The sequence below is a fragment of the Lethenteron reissneri genome, chromosome 9 (assembly GCF_015708825.2).
Source record: "Lethenteron reissneri isolate LAM-NWPU_2019-01 chromosome 9, ASM1570882v1, whole genome shotgun sequence".
NCBI lineage: Eukaryota > Metazoa > Chordata > Hyperoartia > Petromyzontiformes > Petromyzontidae > Lethenteron > Lethenteron reissneri.
Window position 1 is genome coordinate 11,854,264 of NC_083787.1, and position 24,480 is coordinate 11,878,743.

Below are 24,480 nucleotides of genomic sequence, written 5' to 3' on the forward strand. Positions count from 1 at the left end.
GCCTTTGTCTCCCTAGTGACGATGTTTACACCCCACACTCGGTACTCTCATTTGAGGCCGAGTCACCCTAGAGGAGGCCCAGGACCGGTTCAGATAATTGTCACTGGTGTCGACCGTGAGCGGGAATCGAACCTGGGTCACCGGGTTTCTAGCGCAGCGCGGTAACCGCTACGCCACCGTTCCCCGCACAGGCTATACAAGGGGGTCTTTGTGTGTGTGTGCGCGTGCGCGCCGTGCAGGTATGAGGCGTTTGACTTCCACAAGGAGTGCAGCCGCATGCGCTGGGAGCGCCTCCACATCCTCATCGACCGCTTGGCGGAGAGACAGGACCACTTGGGGTGAGTGTTTCACACGCACTGCTCGCGCTCACACTTGCACTCTCCTTACACCCGCTTACACTCTCACACGAGGCGCATTCTCACAACGCAAGGGCTGTTCGCTTTTCCGGTTCACGCTTTCCTTTTTTAAGTTGGTGCCAGGTACCGCTTCATTGTCGGCAGTTACGATCGTTTTTTACCGCAAAGCTATGCGCCCCCCCCCCCCTCGCGAGGATCGGCACTTCGCGTGCCATTCGATGGGACGGCTGGTTGATGAGAGTGCAAAGGTCTTTTCGGGTGCGAGCCCGAATTGACAGAGCAAGATGGCAAAATAAGGGCCAAAGGAGACGAAGCTGGGAAATGAAATTGCGAAAAGGGCTTAGAGAGTAATCCGCGAAGGCTTCCGTCGCGTCGCGTGGGACGGCCGGCCGCTGCCAAAAGGGGTTAAGGGAGGACAGCTCCCACGGTCTGGGGCGAGGAAGCTGCCCCCCGCCCCTTCACCCCCCTTCCCCCCTTGCGCCGTCGCGGAAGTGAAGACGGAGATTGATAGAGTCGTGGTCTGGATTGCCTGGCAGCTCCCCTGACGCCACGCGGAGATCCCAGCCCGACTGGAAGCATGTAAACGTGACCCCGCTACCCCTCCATCGCGTGCAGAAAAAAAAAATCCAGTCCCAAGGGACGGTCCGGCAGACCAGGCCCTCGACCAGCGGCTGGGGTGAGTGGGATTTCATAAATCCGAGCGGTGAAGGATGAGATTCAGACCGTCTTAACTAAAAGGTGTGGGTTTACACGATAAGGCGCGGTTAGTTTTTTTAAACAGGCGAATTCTTGGGCTGTGCGGATGAATCTGTTGGGCAACTGGGCCTGTGGAGTGGGATGAAGGCAAGGAAAGGTGGCGGTGGATGACGAGGTGCGATGGTGCTCGTTCGCAGTTTGTGGGTGCGCGTGTTGCGCTGTTTCTGCCGGCATGTCCGGCAAGCCATTTCTTGAGAACTGCTTTTTGTGTTTAGTTTGTTGTCCTTCCGCCCCGCACCTCCGATTAGCGCGCTGTTGGTTACGTACAGTGCGAGGACTCCACAGTGGCGAGATGTTAACTCCCTCGCCTGGTACACATGAGGTGTTAGGTTCAATCCCGACCCTGACGCCTGCTGTATATTTGGAGTACGCATGTCTATCTCCCCGTGGCCGCGTGGATTTTTCTCCGGGCCCTACAGTTTTTTTCTCCATATTTACAAACGTATTTGGCTGCTGCAAATTTCTGCACGATGAGCCACTTGGTTGAGTTATCATTTGTGATGACCAGGTGACTTACAAAAAAAAGAGCTATATAGCTCAGTGGGCCTTACCTGGTAAAATAAAAAAAATTGTATATAGTTTTAGATAAAGAAGTTCAACACATACAAGCAGCTTCGCGAGCACTATGGTGTCTCGGGAGATGCTGGGGTCGGGAGGGATGTAAAATTGGAAATGGAGACAGAAGGCAGAGGGCATGCAGTGATGGATCAGGCACGTGGGGGCAGGCGGCGGTTAGGCGGGACGTGGCTATGCAGATAACAGCTCCGTGGCGGAGATGGTAGTGGTGGTGGCACGCTCGTTCCGATTTTGACTTTGTTTTTTAATGATGCAACGGGAAGGCGGTGAGCCATTGGGGAGAGCCCAGACCTGTTCATTAAAACCCTCCTCCTTTGAGGCAGCAGCAGAAAAAGTGAGCGCGGTTCATCGTGTTTTGTGCCCGCGGGTTGAACTGGGACAGGTCTCTTCGGTTTTATTGCTTGAAAAGACTTCACATGGAGAAAGTGCTGATAGTCTGGTTCCTGTCATGGAACAAAGGGGAATAGCTGCAGTCCTTTCACAGGAATGGGAAGCGAGCACAACAACTTACCGGCCGATCAATTATTCACGCACCGGCAGTGAGATGCAGCTGTCGGCAGAGGTAATAAGTTGGCCCGGGTGGGCCTTTAGATGTGGGAGGAGGAAGATGAGGGAAGGGCGCACGTCGGGGCTTAGCTCGCCGCTGCCCCCCACTTCAGCGCAGACGTGTCAGGTGATCACGGCTAGAGGAACAAATGGCGGCACCCGAGATGATACCGTTCATTAACGAGGATTTGCACGACGGCTCCGAGAAACGTAAACCTTTGGCGGACGGTTCTCGACTTTACAACAGCTGCGGCTTCTAGCAGAAGGGAGGAAGCGGTGGCGTGGCATGGGTAGCAGTGGCGGCATAGTCCCGTCGTAACCCGTCTGACCTCGCCCTTGACTTTGTTCAAGAAAGCACGTTGTCTTTAGCATCGGGACAGACCGCTGTAGAGGCGCAATGCAGATCCCTCCGGCACTGTGACGGATAATGCCGCTGGCAGGGCGTAACGTGGCACACGCGCCTCCAGGGCCAGGCGTAAACAAGAATACGATCCACCTGACGTGTCGCGATGGCTTCGGGGAGCCATCCTTCCCGCCGCGAGCGGTGGCCGCGTGTTCCGGCCGGATTCGTCCGGCGGTGGCCTTTTGGTAACGCACGGCGCCCTTGGCGATGAGTATGAAGAGCTCAGACCAGGTTTTCTGGAGATAGATAAGACCCCGGGGAGATGGGACATTGACCAGAGGTTATAACTCAACCGTGTCATTCGTCGGAGAAGCAACCTCATGAGATACGCTTCCCCTTATGTAAGCGAGACCTTGGTAACCACGGTGACTTTGGTCGATGTCACACATATTTCGAATTTTGTCACTTTAACTCACGGGAGCCCTCTCTTGCGAAGGACCGGGGTGCCGCCTCTGTCGTCCGTTTGTACTGCCGCAGACGAATCGTCGCGCCGATCCTCCGCAGAGGTGGCCTGCAGGCTTGGTGCACGTCCTCGCGGGTCAGTTTGTGCACTGACCGGCGAGGATGCCTGGCCGCCCGAACACTCGCCGATCTCACGCGGATGTGGCAGAGGCCGGAGCGAGTGTCACGGCGGGGGGGGGGGGGGGGGGGGGGGCGAGGTGAGGCACTAGTAGTGGGGAGCGGTGGGGTAGCGGCTGGCACACTCGAGATCGATTCCCACTCATGGCCAATACTGGTGGAGATTATCTGAACTGGTCCTGGTACTCCCCTAGGTCGACTCAGTCTCAAATGAGTACCTAGTGCGATGTGTAAACATCGCTACTGGAGAGACAAAGGCGGTTGGGCGTGGTGCTGGCCACCCACCCCCTTGTATGCCGTACCGGCCTTTGGAGGTGCTCGCTAACAGCACTTGACCCAACAGACTGTTGAAGGCTATACGGGGGATCATTGTCCTTGTCTTGATGCACCAGCAGTGTACCGCTCATTGCCTTCGAGCGCCGGCAGGTTACTGTGCAGCATTATGGGTAAAAGCAAGTATCAGGAGAACTCCGTTTTGTAACTCCACATACAAATAGGTATTAGTCTGTCAGGCGATTATTGCCATTCCAAAGCAATATTTTCGAGTGGCATTTATTGAAGTAAGCAACTCTTGACCTAGTTTCGATCTTCAGGGTCTGATCAAGAAAGTCAGGTTTGTCAAATAAATTCTGACTGCTGATAAAGACCTGGGAAGGTCTGCCTTTCCTCTGGCTGATGCAGATGCAGACCAACAACTACAATTTCACATTCTGGTTGCTTGCTTAAACAAATGCTCCAAATGAATAACATTAGTCTGGAAAGCCGACAGGCTTTGGTGACGGATCAACACACGTTGCACGTACGTGTGGACACACAGACCGGACTTTGTGGGCGCGTGTATTTTTGTACCCCGTGGCTTACGAGCACGAGAATGCGGGGCATCTCCCTCCCCTCTACGCTGTGCCCCCCACCTCGCCCCCCCGCCACCCAGCCACCCACCACCCCAACCCCCAGCATCTCTCTGTCTTCACCCTGGAGTCATTAGAGATTGAAAATTCATTTCTTTGAAACCGCTTTTTTGTGTTTAGTTTGTCGTCCTCCCCCGCACCTTCGATTAGCACAGTTGGCTACGTACGGTGCGAAAGAAGTTCAACAAACATACAAACGGCACGCAATTCAGCCGGCTCCAGTGGGGAGGGTGGGGGGGTGGCTGGCCGCTAATGCCCACTTAATGTCCACATTCCGCGGGATTAAAGCGCACGTGCTGGAGCGAGCGAGCCGGGGGCAGCGGGTGAGCGTGTCGGGGACGGTAAGTGACACTCCCCCTGGGCGCGTGCGCGCAGGGACCGCCCCCCGGGGGTCTGCACAGCTGAGCAAGCTCCTGGCTTCATCGCACGCAAAATAGCCGCTCGCTAGGCCGCGAACAAGATCGCCGAGTTATTTATTTAATGTGTGGGGGGGTTTGTTTTTTTACACAACGGCTGTTATTATGAATGTTTGTGCAGTGATAGCCGTGCCGCTACGGCTGTCCCGAGCGTATTTATTTGGTATGGTGAAATGATACCGTGTAGGTGTTTGCAGCTGTGCCGTAAAGCTCTCCGATGTTGCTTTCGGGGTTGTTCCGCTATGTAACAACAACAACCGCACGTGGTGCATCCCGGACGTGCACCGTGGTGACATTTGTTGTCAATTTATTTTTTAAGCTGAACCGCAAAGGCTGCTTTATCGCTCTAACCTGGCAAACGTCACATGAGGGGTCCGTGTGTCTTGTCAGTCTGAGGGCACTTCTCAAAACAAACCAAACTCCAAAACCAATTGCTGCACAACTCGCCACACAGCTTACCGGTAGCAATGCCCAAATCTGTTTGAAAATGATCACTCCCCCTCGCCCAAGATGGGCAATATAATACTCTTTTACAATGTGTGTGTTGAGTTGAAAAGTATTATGATGTTCCGGACGCCAAGCGTATTTTATCAGCACTAGAATAGTTTCGCAAGAAGTAGGTTTAATAAAAAAAAATATGTCGATATGCAGCTTTGTGTACAAGTATGTGCAGCTCGTGCGAGTGTGTTTTGCATGTTGCCGCGCGCACGTTCCTTTGTGCTGTCAAATCGCGTTAAAGACGTTGGCTCCCTTAACGGTCCAGTGTGCCCGCCTGTTACGTTTCCTACTGTCCATTAGCAGCTCAGCAGCAGGCGAGAGTCCTTGGAGATTTGATTTCTCCTTAAAGGGGAGGGACCTTCATCCGTGTTGTGAGAGTTTTCTGTCGTACGATTTGATTGGTCGAGTGAAAGTGCTGCCCTGTATAAAAGGCGCGGCATGGTGATTTGATTGGCTGTTTGAAAGCGCTGCCCTGCATAAGAGGGGCAGCTGGGTGATTTGATTGGCCATGTGAAAGCGCTGCGCCCTGTATAAGATGATTTGAATGGCCGAGTGAAAGTGCTGCCCTGTATAAGAGGGGCAGCTGGATGATTTGATTGCACCTGTGAACGGGCTTCCCATTGAGGGGGGCAGGCAGCCGTGTGGCGCCGGAGTTGTGCATGCCGCTCTGGGGTAACGGTGCTTCACTGTCGCTTGCTGCTCCGAGAGCCGCAGGCGTGCGCCACACAGCTGGCGTTTTTGTTTTTAATCAAAATCATTAATAATTGTTGCCGAATGTGCGCGAGTTGACGTGACCACGGCGCTTTCACCTGTTTTAGCAGATCCACCGCCGAAGCCACACGCTCGCGTTCAATCCTGCAGTTTCCGCTCGCCCGTTTTCACATTATTAGTTTTTGTGCGTATTATTTATCCCAATTAAACACAGATTACACTCAGCGGGGTAGGCGGACATGCACACAGGACTTAATCTTTTTTTACGGATCTGTCTCGGACCGCATAACGGCGGGGATGAGTGATGGTTCGCGCTTGATTTGGTTTAGATTCGCAATGAGTTTGTAATGCAATGAACTTCCTTCGCATTTTTTGACGAGCGGCGACCGTGCTCGCCGCGCACGCAGCGAAATCGCACGGCGCGCACGCGGATAACGCAATTAGCACGTTCAGCACAGGGAGCACAAAATAAATGGGGCTGCGTAATCGCTTCCGTTTGCAAAACGATTTTTTAGTTTTTTCTACTTTCCCCGCCTTGACATTGATTTCGAAGGGGATTTTATTTTTCGCTCGGCGGGGGGGGGGGGGGGCGTTCACCAAAGCCTCCTATTTCTGCACCGGCTGCGAACGTTATAACGAGCAGCTGATGATGACCCCAGCGAGCGCACCCCTCCTCCTGTCCTAATCGTAGCCGTCTCTGCTCGCTTGCCCCCTACCCTGACCTCCAGGCTTTTCTTTTTAAACAACAGCATTGTTTCCATCGTCTCCAAACATAGCCTCACGTTGCGTAACGGCGCGCGAGCTAAAAAGGCGAGCGAGGGCACAGCGAGCGCCCGCTGAATGCGCCGTTGCTCTCTGGGGCCGTCGCGCGGACGCGGACGTGGACGCGCATTCTGATGCGGTGCTGACAGCTGTTACCCATTTGGAAGTCTCTCCTGGCAACTTTTTGTAATTTTATTTATTCTTCTCTCTCCCATGGCCGTTCCCCCCCCCCCCCCCCCACCCCCGTGTGGTTTCCTACTCGCGTTGGAGAGACGTTAACTACCTCGATCCCGACCCTGATGCCTGCTGTATATTTGGAGTTTAACGCGTAGGCTTTCGCGACCAATATCATCCATAATAGAGGTTTTTTGGGTTACATCGCGTAGAGTTACGCGTGGTCGCGTGGATTTTTCTCCGGGTTCTCCGGTTTTTCCCTTCACATTTAGAGTCAACATCACGCATTTAGAGTATTTGGCTGCTATAAATTTCCACATGATAAGCCACTTCTTCTAGATTTGAAGCTTTCGTGACTGCAAGGATTCATATTCTTAGGTTTTTTCGGTAAAGTCACGTAGGTAAAACATTAAAATCAATAAAAGTAAAATAAAAAAATAAAAAAATCACGACGTTTCAGAGGCAACACAAGCTTCCGTCTTCAGCTGGAACCGTCACAGCCACGACAGCTGTATCAAGTAAATGAGAAATTGCAGGAGCTACCACTCCGTTTATATAATGGTTGGAGAGGGGGGGGGGGAAGCGGCAAGTACAGCACACTTTTTATTCATATGGTAAGGTGAGGCTTAAGAGGGTGAGCCTTTGTTATGGAGAGGTACGGTTTGTGACTCAACCTGTGACAAGGAGAAAACAACTGAACATGGTAAACCTGTAATAGTTGTCAAATAAGATTAGCCAAATAAGTGTAGTTAAATCTTTTTTGCATGGTTAATCACATCTTTCCAATGATTACTCAGTTTGTAACCATCATCACGGTTGAAATTATGTCTCTGTTTGTATATTTGTATGGCTTCGTGTACAAACCTTTGAATGTAGCCAGGAGGTTTGCAGAGAACCTTGGTCTCGGAAAAGACAATTTCATGAGAGCCCACCGAGTTGTAGCAATGATTGGCAACGGCCGAAGAATCAGTTCTGCCGTGTTTCAGATCTGACTTGTGCTCGCGGACACGATCAAATTGAGTTGCATTTGTGGTGATTGCTACATTGGAGAAACGAAACGTCATGTTTCCGATTGCGAGCTGCTTGCTCACTTTCTCTTCTTTTGAGAGGTGGTTCATTATTTTTTATCCGTGGCCGATGGTGACGATGGTGATGACGGTGACGACGGTGACGACGGTGACGATGGTGACCCGGTGACGATGGTGACGATGGTGACGATGGTGACGATGGTGACGACGGTGACGACGGTGCCGACGGTGACGACGGTGACGACGGTGACGACGGTGACGACGGTGCCGACGGTGACGATGGTGACGATGGTGCCGATGGTGACGACGGTGACGACGGTGCCGACGGTGACGACGGTGACGACGGTGACGACGGTGCCGACGGTGCCGACGGTGACGACGGTGACGACGGTGACGACGGTGCCGACGGTGACGATGGTGACGACGGTGCCGACGGTGACGACGGTGACGACGGTGACGACGGTGACGACGGTGCCGATGGTGACGATGGTGACGACGACGGTGCCGATGGTGACGATGGTGACGATGGAGACGATGACAGGGCGACCTTACTTTTTTTTCCCTTTCCTCTCCAAATAAATATTTTCCAGGAAGCGGTGAGATAGGAGGACACGAAGGAGCCACACGTGATGAATTTCGTCCAATCGGAGACGGCTCGCATCCAAACCGCACACGACTGTGGACACAGTCAGTGCGTGGTTCTGTTACAGAGAAACTATTCCACTTTGAAAAATGGGCGAGGAAATTTTGATTTGATCACACACGATGCCTCCTATTCATCACTGGAAACCCAGTGTCTGTTCTTCTCAGCCAGTAGCCTCAATGCCGAGTTGTTCAATATTTAACAACCGTCTTGCCTAATAGCCAGCGGCCTCATTCTCGTTGTGACAACTTGTGTCCGTGTCACCATCTTTGTGCAAACTATGTAGTAATCTCTGCGAATCTGCTTGCACACACGCGTGTGTGTGTGTGTATCCACACACATACACACACACACACACACGTATATGTATGTACGTGTGTGTGTGTAGATACACACACACATATATGTGTTTGAGTGTGTATACACTCGAGTAAGTAGGTAGGTTGTGTGTCATGGGGTAAAATGTGGATACTTCCACCTCTTCTAAGACATCTGGCTAGCTTGGAAGAGTAGGCCCAGCACCCTCTGGAGGCCCTCTCAAGAGTTCCTCGCGGGAGCGGAGGCCCCCTTCTGGCAGCGATGGCCATGAGGGAGCAGCTGCAGGGCTGCACCTTTACCTCGACGTGTTTTTGTATGAGCCGTGTTTTGTTTGCTCGTCCGTTGAGGGAATGTATTCCCCAGGCAATCCGTTCTCATTTACGTTTAAGATTTTCATATTTCATATCCACGGCCGTTTGCATGAAGCACGGCAAGCGAACATTAACCTGTCTCCCTCCGCCCAGTCCGCTGCACTGATCTAAATTGATCGACGGATCTGTTAAGCCTCTGTCATTCACATCCGTTGTGTTGCAGCAGCGCTGTATAAATGCACACTGCAGGGTGCGCGAAACATTAGCACTACCTCTCCCTGTGCATCACCAACCGCCCCCTTCCCTCCACTCGCCCCCTCACTGCCCCCCCCTCCCCGCCGCAACCCCCCAACCCTCCGGCCCCCTCGTCTCTTTGATGCTTAATCTGCGCATCTTTCACTCTCCCTCCCTCCCCCCGCCACCACCTTCACGCCACTTTCCTCCGGAGCAGCACTTTGCTTCACGCGCCGGTACTCCACGGTAGTTGGTGAACCCGCTGCAGTGACGCTCCGGTCTAGCATGCTCGGAGCTGCGCTAGACCTGGGGGGGGGGAGGGGGGGGGCTATGTTTCCTAGCACCGGCGGGCTCAGACGAGCACTGACGTGGGGAGAATGACCCCCTCTGTTCGTGAAACGGTGACCCCATTTGTCAGTCCATTTATGCATCGTACGTTTCACCGCATTGTACTGAGTGTGTGTGCCTCTCAGTGGGGAGCGGAAGCGTCGCGGTTAGCGCGCTCCGCTACGGACCCAGCGACCCGAGTTCGATTCCCGCTCATGGCTAGCATCAGTGACGATTATCTGAACCGGTCCTGAGCCTCCCCAAAGGTTGACTCGGCCTCAAATGAGTACCTGGTGCGGTGGTTAAACATCGCCACTCAGTAGACATAGGCGGCCGGGCGTGGTGCTCGCCACCCATCCTCTCGTGTGCCGTGCCGGCCTTCATAGGTGCTCACAAACAGCACTTGCCCATTCAGTCTGTTAAGGCTATACGGGGGATGTTTGTCTTTGTTTGCCTGTCAGTAACTTTTGCCGGATCACCTTTCGTATAGTTGTGATGTTTTGTCATTTTCTTTTAATGCCATATGAAAGAAGGAAATACTGCATGTGCGTGACATCGCATCGACTCGTCAATTGAAGTCTTACCTTCATGATACAAGCGTGTCGAATCGTGCATTTCATCCGTAACTTTTAAGATTTAAAATTGAAAACGAATTTCTTTAGAGATGATTTTTGTGTTGAGTTTGTTGTCCTTCCCCCCCACACCTGCGATTATTACGGTTGGCTATGTACAGGGTGAAAGAAGTTCAACATACGTACATACGGTGGCTACAATTTGTAAAAACGACGGGCGTACAATATGCATATGTCATAAATGGAACGCCTTGAATGTTGCAAATGAAGGGGATGGTGAGCACCAGGACTTGTTCAGACCTCACTCGTCGCTGATATTAGCCGTCACCGGGAAGCGATCTTGGGTAGTCAGGTTCATTGTGTATTGTGTTAACCACTGCATCACCGTTCCTCCCTCCCCTCACCCTGAGCCAAAAGCACATAAATTAACAGGTGCAACTGTTTATGAAACTCATGTGGGTGTAGTTATTTTTCTAATCTCAAATTTAGACCCTAACACAGCGCACGAGTAGACTAATGATTGTCATTGGGTCGTTACGACAAGCTGAGCAACTTAATTAACGCTTGCCAAGATTTTCGGGCAGCTGCTGGGAAATCAACCCATTGACGCTGTTTGTAAGCTCCTCCAGGCAGCCTAGCCGTCCACACTGCACATACTATTTATATATATACTATCTCTCTGTACGCGTGTACAAGTGTACTGGCCGCCTGTTTTATCTTTGGCAATGCCTCTGGGTGCACGGGAGTGCGCTCCCGCGCCACACGTGTGATGTGAGGGACCGCGTGCTTTCTAGTGACACGTGACACGTGCCGCTCACTGTCACCCCCCCCACCTCTTCGCTCCCTCCCTCCTCCCGTGCTGTGATCCCCGGGTAACGGTGCTACTTATTGGCTCTGACAGCTGATGGAGGCGGCAGCATGTGTCTCAGCAAGGTCACCTCTCCCTCCATCCCACCACTCGCTGCTAAAGCCGCCTCCACCCCCCCCCCCCCCCCGTTTCTCTTCGACTCTCACCCCCCTCTCACCCCGCCCACCCCCCCATCCTCTATCCGCTGGCTGCCACCGCCGTGTCCTTCTGTCGATGTACGTTTAAGCTCGGTCCCCTTTATCCGGCGTTCTTCCAATATTACCGCCGCTTCCACGAAAGCGGATTTACGGGGGGGGGGGGGGAGATCCTATTTCAAAAGCATCCCGTTGCTCCTTTCCCCCTTCACCCTTCCCAAAAGTCACGCCGTTATAAAACGAAGCGCTCGGAGCAAGGCAAGGGGATTTTCCTTTTGTGCCATCGTTGCTCTCGCTGCGCCGTTCCGTTGCGATCGTTCGGCACGGTCCCCGCCACGCAGCGGGGGTCGCCTGGCGCTCCCCGCATCACGCCGTCTCGTGCTGTGTGAAAGTAAAATTTCCGCAGATTTAAACAAAAAAAAACTCTAAAAAAAGATATTCTTTTCATTTTATTACCAGGTAAGTCCCACTGAGCTATGTAACTCTTTTTCAGAAGTGACCTGGCCACAAATAATTGCTCAAAAAGTGTCAGATCATGTGGAAATTTATTCCAACCAAATACTATAAACGCGTGATGTTGATTCTAAATGTTTAGGGGAAAAACCAGAGGACCTGGAGAAAAATCCAAGCGTTCGGGTCGCGATTGACCTCCCTCATACTAGGTCGGGGAAGTTAACATCTCGCCACTGTGTTTTGTGGGCGAGATCACGCGCCAACCTGTCACCCGCAAACACCTCACTCGAGGCGGCTCGCCACCAAAGCCACCGCCGCCGGGCCATTGCCCCCGCGGTGGCTGTGCCGTCCGCAAGGAACGAGATGAAATGAAATGCCGCGGCCGTTGCCGTTATCGCCGACAAGGCATCGGGCTGTCGTCGCCATGGTTGCCGAGGATCGCTCGCAGCACTAATAAATATAGCGGTGAAGCGCGGAGTCAGCCTCGTGCAGGGGGCTCCCACGTGTGAAATGAGGGCTCAATCGAGTTTTTCGAGCTGAGCCGTCCGATTATTTAAGTAATCGTTGACTCTACCGATTATGCGATGGATTACCTGGCTCGTTGGGAGAGCGCGGAAACCGTTCGGGGGGAAAACATCTCGCCGCTTGGCACGAGAGCCACTGAACGGGAGGTGTTGGCCGGAGTTCAGTGGCGCCAACCGCGTCACGCCGGGGGGGGGGTGTGGCTTGTCGGGGATGTTTCCTGCCTTTGGGGAGGCCATATACTCGACCGCAAAGAGTAGTCGATGAAAATGTTTACGCGATCTAAATCGACCGGAACGTCTTCCACTCGGGACTCGTTTATCCACTCTGTGTATCGTTGCTTCGACGGTTCTGTTTGCCGAGCCGCTACATCCGTTGAGAAGAAAAGAAGTGTATGGACCGGGGGCCGGCGAGCACCTTCAGGGGCCACCGCCGGAGTCGTCTGCGTGCGAAATGCCCTCCCTGTGCGTAAAAACCAAAAAAGTTTCAACTCCCCCCCCCCCCTTAGGGCACCCGCGGGCTGGGAATATAAATCAATGCTGGGTCTCCCTCAGCTTGCCTTGCCCCACCAAATATCGGCGTGGCGAAAGCGGGAAAGCGGCACGAGCTGCTGCTAAGACGAAGCTTTTTTATCGGTGCAGTGGCAGGAGCGTTAAACTGTGACGCGTTATCGGCTGCGGCTGAAAGAATCCAGATAAAATGTGGAAGGAGCGCCGCGGTGCGTTCGACGTGCCCGCGAGTGACACCTGGGCTTGATTCCCGCTCGTGCAGAGCTAGGAGTGGTGGTTATTCTGCCCGATCGAAGCTTTGCCGCAGTAGCTAAAAATAAAAAATAACAACCCTAGCCCTTCTCGAAGATAAATTATTTGGCGACTCTGCTGGTGTTGCTACTGCTGCGTTGGCAGTGGTGCACAAGCAACAAACAAAAAAGCGGTCAAAGAGCATTCGTCAATAATAACACTGTGTATGTGTTTGGCGTTAAAATAAAAACTTATACAGAGATGGGAACGCTTTGGACAATGGCCCGTTTTCATACGGATGTAAAAATGTTCACGGTGTTATTGATGAACGTATTATTATTCTTGGTTCTTTCGGTAAAGTCACGTAGAAGGGAAAAACTATAAAATAATACAAGTAAAACAATACCATTCTCACGACGTTATTATTTGTATTATTTTATTGTTTTTCCCTTCTACGTGACTTTACCGAAACAACCAAGAATATGAATCTCTGCAGTCCCGAAAGCTTTAAATCGAAATTGAACGTATTATTCTTGCAGCCGCTCACAGAACTGTATGTTCAGCCTGAGTTAACGTTATGATCGGGAGCTCCATTGCAGCTCCCTGCTGGCGTCACTGCAATGTCGTTTCCACTATGTATGTGCATGTTGTATGTATGTTGAACGTCTTCTGCACCGTACGTAGCCAACCGTGCTAATCGGAGGTGCGGGGGAAGGACAACAAGTCAAACACAAAAAGCAGCACCAAAGCAATGACTTTTCAAGCTATGTTATTTAAAAGTGCATGGCTCTTGTGGCTTCCTAATATCGGAAGGAAGAGTGTTCCAGAGTGCCGCAGAAGCGCATCTGAAAGCGCGCGATGCATTGACTGTCTTTGTTCGATGGTGAGCCAAAATCCACTATAATACAACAGCACAATGCATTGACATCACTCAAGTGCTCTGGTGGTGCTGTCAATCAACTTTAAATGTATTTCTTCTCACTTAACGTAGCTTGACATTAATATCGGGCAGCCCGGGACGCACAGCGTAGGTATCTTATCTGCAAGATAAAATCCAGGCTGCATTTCAAAAAGCTCGCATCTTTTATTCAACTTAAAATAGCTCCCCGGAGTGCTTGTGTAGAACCGTCATCGCTGTAGAACGTCAGCGCTGAGCAGGGAAGAGCTTCCACACGCGCCTGGCGCCCCTCGTTTTGCCGCGCCGGCCACAATAGAAGCTCGCCAACAACCACGGGGCACTCGCGGGTGGGCGGCGGTGGTGGTGGCTACGCTGCACGTGGCTGCCTGTAACCCAGCACTGCTGTGGACGCAGCAGCGAGGGGTGGTGGATCGCAGCACAAATGTTGTTGTGAAACTTGGTGGGCATCGAGGAGCTGCCGCCATCCCCTGGCTCGCCAGGACAATGCACTACAGCGAAAATGTGGACTCCACCTGCTCCGTGTGTTTGGGATAGAGCGTTCCCCCTTCGCACATGTGGGGTTTCTCCCGGTGCTCCGGTTTCCTTCCATGTGTAAACACTCATTGATTGGTCGATAACACCTCAATATATAGAGGACCGCAGAGCTTGGAAATTTTTTGTGGATTTCCAGCTCACCGCGTGGCCGCTGCTGCTGCCTTCCCGCTCGTCTTTGGTTCCTCCTTCTGGTGCCTCTGAGTCAGAGGTCGCAAACGGGTTTTGATTCCTTACCCGTACCCGTACCCGGCCGCACCAGGGTCGCAAACGGGTACCCGTACCCGTACCCGGCCGGGTACGGGTTGCCGGGTATCGGGTAGGGTACAGGTATCGGGTACCCGATTGCGACCTCTGCTCTGAGTCGTCTTCTTTTTCTCTCTGTGTCTCTCTGTCTCTATTTGAGAGTGAGCGATGACTGTGTGGTGGCATGGCGTTACAAGTTGACATTATTATTTCTATCATTTCTCTAACACGCCGCTGAGCAGGCTTAATGGTGGCGTTTGTGTTTTTGTCCGTGTCCCGTCGGTGGCGCAGGTACTTCCTGGTGGACAACGAGGGCAAGGTGGCGCAGCAGCAGGAGGGAGTGTTCCGCACCAACTGCATCGACTGCCTTGACCGCACGAACGTGGTGCAGAGCATGCTGGCACGGCGCTCGCTCCAGTCGCAGCTGCAGGTGCCACCCACCACCCAACCCACCCCCTCACCCCCCTCGTGCCCCCCCACACCCCCAGTACTGCTTCTCCCGGCACGATACAAACACCAAACACCGTGTGGAATGAGTTTCTGATTTTAAACGGTTTGGATTTGAGATTTTTTTTAAAGATAATTCTGTTTTTTTCGGATCTGTTCATTTTTAACGTGCTGTCTCGTGGACGCCGCCACTGAAATCCCAAGAACTCCGCTTGCCCGTGTTTATTTTGTCCCGGCGGCATGGCTAATTTGAAGCGCTGACTCCGACCAGACTGGGCGGGGGGGGGGAGGCGAGCGGTGGGGCGGTGGGGGGAGGGAGGTACCGGGCAGGAGTGTGGCGGGGATTAGCGCGGCGCGTGCGTGAGCCACGCGATGGGACAGCAGCTGCCGGCGTCACCGGATCCCGCTGCGGGGGTGGCTCCCCTTCCCACTCTGGGTCTCGCGTCGTCTCGGCTGCCTCCTCTTCTGGCCCCCTCGCTACCGATGATTTTTTTCGTTAAGACCTCCCAAGTGCTCGCGAACAAAAAGACAAAGGTCTCCCGAATAGCCTTAACAGACTGTTGGGGCCAGTGCTGTTAGCGAGCACCTATGAAGGCCGGCATGGTGCATGAGGGGGTTGGTGGCCAACATCACCCCCGGCCACCTTTGTCTCCCCAGCGGCGATGTTTACACACGGAACCAGGTACTCATTTGGAGCTCAGTGGACCTAGCGGATGCCCAGGACCGGTTCAAGTAATCGTCACTGGTGTTGGCCGTGAGCGGGAATCGAACTCGGGTTGCCGAATTCGTGGCACAGCGGGCTAACCACTACACAATTTCCCCCGACACACACACACACACCTCCACACACGTACTTGATGTTTAGTTGGTTTGCTTTGTATGTGTGTTCACACGCCAGCATCTGTTCATACCGGCCTTCATAGGTGCTCGCTTACAGCACTTGCCCCAACAGTTTTTTAAGGTTATATGGATAATCTTTGTCTCTTTATATATATTGTATGTGTTTGTATATATGTGTGTGTGTTTATGTTTGCATCTGTATGTTTCTTTCATCTGCCAGTCATCTCAGTTAACCCATATCATCTGGGTCTGTCGCATGACCTCTTTCCAGCGAGCCTTCAACACTTTGACGATGTCTCAAAGCGCACTTAGTGGCGAATTATGGCTGTTGTTTTTGTGTGTATTTGTGCTCATGGTGTAAAACAAGTGTGGACTCCCAACTGTTATCATCCACTCTACCTCTGCCTGGCCTCTCTATGTGCCACGAAGAAGGTTTATACACACACATGGTCTTGTTATTGACATGGAATGTACAGGGAGTTTTTTTGTTTGGTAAAAGCATAAATATGGTCCCTGTGTTGTCTCCCCGTGTGTACGCATATCCGTGTGTCTGCGCGCATCTCCGTGTGTGCGTCTCCTTATCCGCATCTCCGCGTGTGTGTGTATGCGCATCTCCGCGTGTGTGTTCCGTGCATCTGTGTATGTCTGTGTGCGCGCGTCCCCGTGTGTGTGTGTGTGTGTACGTCTTCGTGTGTGTGTGTGCGCGTGTCTCCGCGTGTGTGTACGTCTCCGTGTGTGTGTGCTCATTTCTGTATGTCTGCGCAGCGCGTGGGGATCCTGCACGCCGGCCAGAGGGTGGAGGAGCATGCCGAGTTTGAGAAGATTTACAGAAACGGTCGGTGCCCGCGTTTTATTTATTTCCCCACGGACCGCAGTTCGCTCTGCGAGCTCTTACTCGGTTTAATTGGCGACGTTTGTAATGCGCCAACCCGCGGAACCGTTCCCGCCGAGGCTTCGCACCGCAAACCCACGGGCGCGTTTCTTCGCTCGTTAATTCCTCGATTAATGCGGGCGGCTTCTCTCACCGCGGACAATCTTGCTTCTGGGCGCAGCCCCGCGTGACAAGACATGCGGTTGAACTTTGACCCTCGCGAGACAGGTACGGCATGTGCGGTGCAGCGGCACGCTGGATATTAATATTCGCTGATATTAATATTCGCTGATGTTAATATTCGCACGCCCGCATCGTCGCTCGGCGGATAAGAAGGACGTGCGGACAAACGCTTCTTTATCGCTACTCCCACCGTTTTTGTTCCCGTGAACGTCACTCGTTGATTCCCTCACCCATGCTAGAGACATTCGGTCTACGAGGCTGACTTTTGTCTGATCCACACTGTTTAACCGCCACCGCACTGCAGGTAACAACAACACGCTCGCCCACCCCCTTCACACATTCGCTCATCCACCCACTCATTTTCTAACTCACTAACACACCTGCCACGCTGCAGGTCGCAACAACACATTCGCTCACTCACCCGCCTGCTTACTTACTCACTCGGTCACCAGCTCACTCATCCACCCACTCACGCATTCGCCCACCTACTGAAGCGCTCACCTACCCACTCGCTCATCAACTCACCCACTCGCCCACTCTCACCACACTGCCAGGTCACCCCATGTCTCTTTTACCAAGCTGCCCCTTTGTCGCATTGGGCCTTTGGGTCTGTGCTTAGCAATTTTGCGGTGGGCACGCGTGCCCCGCGCGCCTCGGTGTGACGTGCGCGTGGGCGCAGGTCTGTGATCGCCGTGTTCCCCGGTGGCATGGCAACGGTGCGCTGTCATGCGTGCGTGTGTGCGTCAGAAAGAGCGATGCTGTGCGTTTTTTTTGTTTACTTAGTCATCCCAGCAACCTGGGTTTGATTCATCGATACAGTGAACGTCAGCGGAGAGTGGTATCTATATTTATTGTGGGCCTCCCCTAGGTCGACTCGACCTTAAATGACGACCTGGTTCTGTGTGTGAAATATCAATGCCGGGGAGATGAAGCCGGCCGGCCATGATGCTGCTGCCCACAACATCCCCTTTCTTCGTGCCTTCATAGTTGCTCGTTAACGCCACTTGCCCCAACAGTCTGTATGGCTGCACAGGGATCTTGGTGTTGTTAGTCTTTGTGGGTGTGGGAACAGAGTGGTATCGTATTGGCTTCTCACCGGTCAGCCCCGATCGCTTGCGTGTGATCCCTGGCTACGGACAAGTGGTACCCGTACTTGCGCTGGGTCACCCCTAGGTCAACTCAGCCTTGAATGATTTCCTGGTGCTGTGTGTGAACATCAGCAATGGGATGATACCAAAGTGGTCAGATGCGATCCCAGCCTGGCCCACCCCAGTGTGCTTGCCACACTGTGGTGTAGTTGAAGGCGCATTAATAAAAAACTCTCCAGTAGTGTGCAACTGCGGTAATCCGGAACAGATCATACAACATATAACGACGCAGTGCCCGGTTCACAAATACGAAGAAGAAAAGGAGGCGCTTGTTTAATCCGGTAGGCGTGCCCTTTTGTGGTACGATGCAGGCTGTCCGACATGGAGCCCTAAGCTTCGTTAATGAGACAAGCGGGCGTTTAGAATCATGCTTGGGGTGCCCTCGCAATGTCACTCCTGCATCACCCCCCCCCCCCCCCCCCGAGACATTTAATCCATTACAACATTGTTGTAACTCTTGCGTGTCTGATTTTTTAAATGCTTCCCTCTTCAGATTCCTATTGGACAGCTGTAAACACACATCCTATCTTGTGATTATTATAAACTCTCCAGTAATGTGCGACTGCGGTCATCCAGAACAGGCCGTACACCATCTCACGATCCAATGCCCGATCCGCAAATACGAAGGAGACATCGCAGCGATAAAATCCGCTGCTCCCTGATGCGGTTCTCTGGATTGACCACCTCAATATGAGTCTCAAAACACTCGGGAGGGTCCTGCCAAGTTTTTCGCAGTCGGGGATGATGTTGCCACTGCTGGGTATATGTATCTATGTACATTGAACTTTTTTTTCACCGTACGTAGCCAACCGTGCGAATCGGGATGTGATCCCAGTTGAGTAATTTGCGGTGTAATCTTTCTGCATTGGGATGTTTGGCAAATGCAAATTTTTTGTTTACTGTGGGAGGAAACCACAGAACCCCGGGGACAACCGAAGTAGAACAGAGGAAGAGATATTGTAGAGATATTGTAGAGATATTGTAGAGATATTGTACAAACTCCACGTAGGAAATCGAACCCCAGGGCCCTTGTTGCTACTGCTGTGAGGCGCGAGCGCCACTGCTGCGGCCACCACTCCTTGCGGCCACCACGACGGGAGTCACAGCTCAAGATGGGAGTTGTGAATTTATGTGGTCGCCTATTTCCACAGCAGTGAACTTGGTAAATGCCATTCGTTCCTGCAGCCTGCAACACGGCGACATGGCCAATCTTTGTTCTTCGTGCCAGAGCTCGCGCGTGCGCATGCACGTGCATCCGAGTACCTGGCATGGTTTCACGCGCAACCTGTGTAGCCTGCACGTTGAGCATAATTGGCGGGCCTGTGTCTAACCTGCCGCAAATGAGCACCTGCGCATCTCTACCGGCGAGCGCCAGCTTCTGCTGCCGCTCCTGCTGCTGGCGCAGGTGCGCTCATCCTCTTAGCCTGCAACCCGCCGTGCCTTTGCCAGCCGGGCAGCAGGGTGGTTGGTGGTGGCGGCGGCGCAGTGATTACAACGCTCGCACTATCACAGCGAGAAGTGCCGAGGATTTGATTCCCAACTCGGGCGACCCTTTCTGCGTGTAGTTTGTGTGTCAACAAGGACAGAGCCGGCCCAGCCACTAAGCGACCCTTGCAATTGCAAAGGGCCCCGTGGCCAGCAGAGGGCCCCCTAGAGTCACTGCTAGCTAGCGGGTGAAAAAAATAATACATCAAAGGGGCCTCCAACCAAATTTTGCTTAGGGCCCCCAAAGGTCTAGGGCCGGTTCTGAACAAGGACAATAGTCAAATAGATGCTCGCTAACCCAACCAGCTCCCGCAGCCTCGGCTGTGTTTGTGCGTGCATCTGCTGTGTTGTGTGTGTGTGTGTTTGCTCGTGTGTGTGTGTATATGCGTAATTGCTCGTGCGCGTGTGTTTGTTCGTGTGTGTGTGTACGTAATTGCTGTGTGTACTTGTTTGCTCGTGTGTGCGTGTGTTTGCTCTTGTGTGTGCGTGTTTGCTGCTGTGTAGGTTTGTGTTTGGTCGTGTGTATCTCGTGTGCTTGCGTGTCTTTGGTTGTGTGTGCGTGTTTGCTCGTGTGTGCGCATGTTTTCTTCCGTGTACGTGTGTTTGGTCTTGTGTGCGTGCGTGTGTTTCGTCTTGTGTGTGTTTGCTCGTGTGTGTGTGCACGTGTTTTCCTCTCTGTGCGTGCGTTTGGTCGTGTGTGCGTTCGCGAGTTTGCTCGTGTCTGTGTGCGTGTGCGTATTTGGTTGTGTGTGTGCATATTATCTCGTGTGTACATGCGCGTTTGATTGCTCGTGCGCGCGCACGCTCTCTCGTGTAAGCCCCGTCCACCTCGTTGGGTAGCGCTTGGACCGTGAGCCACCCATGCTTGGGCCTGGCTCCGCCGGTGTCTCATCCATCAAGGCTTTATCCCTGCCTGGCAGCTCGCCAACTTTCTCGCAATCAGTTCAACCGTAAATGTAACCGGATGTCTGACAGCCTCCTGATTCAAAGCTGTGCACACGCACGCGCGTGCGCACACCCCGTCTTCTCCGCAGTAGCCACCGCCACAGACCTCCCGACACTTACCGTGCCGTGCCAAACACCGTCCCAGGGATTTGTTGAAGAAGAAAACATTCCCAGCCGCACGTGCAGACGTTCAATTTAATGGGGCCCAGATTAATGACGCCAACACCAACGAGGCGCTCGTAACGAACAATAATGATCACATTCGCCGTAATGCAAACGGGAATGTTGCGTTTGCCGCAAAATGTTTTTGTTGTTGTGGCAGAGGAGGATGAGCCTGCCTTTGCAAGCTTGAGGTGGCGGTTGTTGGGCACTCGAAGTCGCTGGATTGGAGAGGGGGGGGGTTTGTATTTGCGGTGAAGATGGGTCCAGGAGCTGCTTAAAGTGCTGATCATAAGCAGGGCCCTGGGGGGGGGGGTGGGGGAGGATGAGGGGGATGGGGGGGGCATCGCGATCCTTGCTCGTGAGTAGCTGCATTAGTTATCCAGTGGTGAAATGAAATGTATTGTAAATACTGCGTCGATATGAGTGCAGAACAGGGGACCGGTTTTGACCCAAAAACTCTCCTAATGAATGCTACTGAAATGCTGCAAGTCCACATTGCGTAACCAGTCCCGTGGTGAGGGTCGGAACGTTCCAGAACATGCTTCGGCAACGAAAATAACAAGCAGCAGCCATTTTTTTCGAATTCGGTACAACACTCAATATCTCAAGAGGCGCAACGCATGTGAATGCTTACGTACACACACACACACACGTTACATCACGAAGCTGTCGTTAAAGAGAAGCATGTGGCTCCGGAGCCGCAGGTAGCCTACACCTGCTCGAGAAGATGGCAACCATGTGGAGGAGATACACGAGGACCTGAGGAAGAATCATTTTGAATGTTTGCGCCTAAGGACAGGCCCGCACTGTGTGGAGCAGAAGCTGCCACGGTGGCGAGATGGTAACTACCTCGCCTGGTATGCAGGAGTTCGTGGGTTCGATCCCGACCCTGACGCCTGCTCTATATTTGGCATTTGCATGTTCTCTCCGTGGTCACGTGGATTCTTCTCTGGGTCCTCTGGTTTTTCCCTCCACATTTAGAAACATGCATTTAGAGTATTTGGCTGCTAGAAATTTCCACATGATGATTAACCACTTTGCTGAGCTATCATTTGTAGCCAGATCGCTTCTGAAAAGAGAGCTGTATAAATCAGTGGGCCTTTAACTGGTTAAATAACCATTTATTTAGTTTAATTGAAATGTTTAAGAGGAGGTGGATGAGATTGTGACAGCTTAGATCATCATCATGGGCCGTCGGACTCTGCGAGAGGGTCTCAAAAGGGCTTCCCCGATTGACAGGGAGAGAGCCTTCGGACTTCCTGCTCGTCTTCGGGACGTCCAGAGACTCATTCCATCCCTGCTAAATGCGGCTGTCATAGCAGCTACGTCACCGTTACAGAGACAGCTCTCGAGGAATTGCAGCTCCAAGCGAAGTTGTGTCACTGCCCCTTCTGTGTGAACTGTAGCAGAGCAGCGGAGTGTGATGTGCCGTCTCGCATCGAAAGGTTTTGTGTTCAAATTGCTGTCTCGCCATGCTCTTGATTGCTCTTATTTTCTTAACGATACCATATATAGTTAAGGGCGCCACGGTGGGGAGAGGGCTCCACTGTGGCGAGATGTTAACTACCTACCCTGGTATATCGGAAGTCGTGAGTTCGATTCTAACCCTGACGCCTGTAGAGTTGGAGTTTTATATGTTCTCCCCGTGGTTGTGTGGATTTTTCTCAAGGTCCTCCGGTTTTTTCCTCCACATTTAAAAATGTGCATTAGAGTATTTTGCCACTCTCCATTTACACATGATGAGCCACTTCATTGAGTTATCAGTAGTGGCCAGGTCGCTTCTGAAAAAAGAGCTACATAGCTTAGTGGGCCTTTACCTGGTTAAATAACAAATAGTTGAGTCTAGTTTGAGACGAAAGACTTTTGGTCTTGTGTCCACTCGTCACCCGTCAGACCCTCACACACCTGAACTAAAGTATCGGCCGTTCTCTGCACCTCCCTACCCCCACCCCCCCTCCCCACCGAAACCCCCACACTGCCCCCCCACAGTCTGGGCCGACAATGCGGATGCTTGCGCCAAGCAGTACGCTGGAACGGGCGCGCTCAAGACCGACTTTACGCGGTGAGCGACACACGCCACCACCACAGCCGCACGAACCACGACCACCATAACCACATCCCATTGACCGTATCATCATCGCCATCACAACCGCATGAACCATCACCACCGCAATCACATCCCATTCACCACATCATCATCACCACCAAAACAGCAACCGCGTGATCACAACCGCACGACCACCGCCATCGCTTCACAGCAACCGCATAATTGCCACCATCACGGCAACCCCACGATCGCTACCACATCGTAGCAACCACATTATCACCACCGCAACCGCATGATCACAACTGCACGCCCTCCACCACAACCACATCGCGTACAGCACATGACCACTGCCACAACCTCATGGCAACTACCACAACTGCAAAGACCACCAGCGCAACCACGTCCACTGCATCTAGCAGTCTACGTGAAACACCGCGTGCCCTGTTGTATATACATATGTATGTTGAACTTTCGCACCATACGTAGCCAACCACGCTAATCAGAGGTGCAGGAGAAGGACAACAAAACTAAACACAAAAAGCAGTTCTTCAGAAATTAGGTTTCAACTTCGATTTACAAGTTCATAGCTCCAGTGGCTTCCTAATATCAGAAGGAAGAGCCTTCCAGACGGCCGCAGAAGTGCATCTGAAAGTACACGATGCAGTGACCATATTTGTTTGATTGGCGAGCCAAAAGCCGCGGCTGCGAGGCCGACCTGAGTTCACGAGATGGTTTATGCTCCTTGGCGCGATAACGCTCCGTTGTGCGCGCGCACGATGAACTAAACGCGCACGTTAGCGACTGGGCGACAGCCCCGCGACGTGGTGTCACATTTTTCTGTCACAAGGGAGACACGGGATAGCTTGCTACTTTGCAAAGCTCGACGCCGCCTGAAGAAACTCCACTCGCACTCCTGGTCCACTCGTGCACCAACGAGATCGCTCTGAGCTCTTCGGATTGCCGTCTTCTCAGTACTCCGAGGTCAAGGCTCGTTTCCTGTAGGGGTGATCGAGCTTTTGCCAGTGCAGCTCACAAGCTCTAGAATGCTTTGTCTTTGATGATAAGACAATCAGAGCCCCCCTTGAAAACTCACCTCTTTAAATTGGCCTTCACCCCCTAGATCTCGGCCAGTGTTTTTCACTAATTTTCAGAGGAGGGGGGCCCGCTTTCGCTGATAAGACATCATCAGAGGGCTGCCACGCATTTGAAACCATTGTTTCACTCCTATAACTACCTGTACGGTCACTTAGGTTTAACTTCTCCCCCTCGTATCTACTTTACACCTCACTTATCCTGCGCTCGGCAGCTCTGCTCTCAGCGACTCCGCACACAGCATAGTCGCACACAGCGTCTCCGCACACAGCAGCTCTACAACTCCACCGCTGCCCGCACCGATGCTCCCTCAGACCCGCTCACCCGCCTGACCCGGGCGGGGGGATTAGCCAACACCCGCCCGGCGACGCGTGAGGTTTGACAGCTCGAGCGACAGCGGCGAGATGTCTTCATTCGTGTCCCCAGCAACAACTCCCCGCTCCGCTCATGCACATGCCCTTATATCCCCCTGCCAATTACCCGAGACCTCTCGTGTGTCTCTTTAAGCTCAGCCGGGCTGGCGCCTGTTTGCCCATCAATCAACCCTCTCCCGTCTCCATGGCAACACCTCCGGTTTTGAGGTGCACTACCGGTCGACCCCGTTTGCACCTGCTCTGCTCTGCTCTGCCCCTTAACAACTGGCAGTTTGCCCGTGCAAACCTCACGTGCGCACCCGTTTGCCCTCAGTTGCCCTCGGCTAATTGTGCGCACCGCGTATTTCACTCCTCT

At 52.8% G+C, this 24,480-nt stretch overlaps 1 protein-coding gene across 1 annotated transcript in view; it reads left to right on the forward strand.

Annotated features, from left to right (window-relative positions):
• Window positions 1–24,480, forward strand: part of SACM1L (SAC1 like phosphatidylinositide phosphatase) — a 59,911-nt gene that overhangs the window by 19,081 nt on the left and 16,350 nt on the right. Inside the window, exons 12-15 of the mRNA XM_061548306.1 lie at window positions 240–338; window positions 14,823–14,961; window positions 16,584–16,653; window positions 22,602–22,674. Of these exons, the coding sequence (XP_061404290.1) occupies window positions 240–338; window positions 14,823–14,961; window positions 16,584–16,653; window positions 22,602–22,674 (381 nt within the window). The remainder of the gene's footprint in view (window positions 1–239; window positions 339–14,822; window positions 14,962–16,583; window positions 16,654–22,601; window positions 22,675–24,480) is intronic.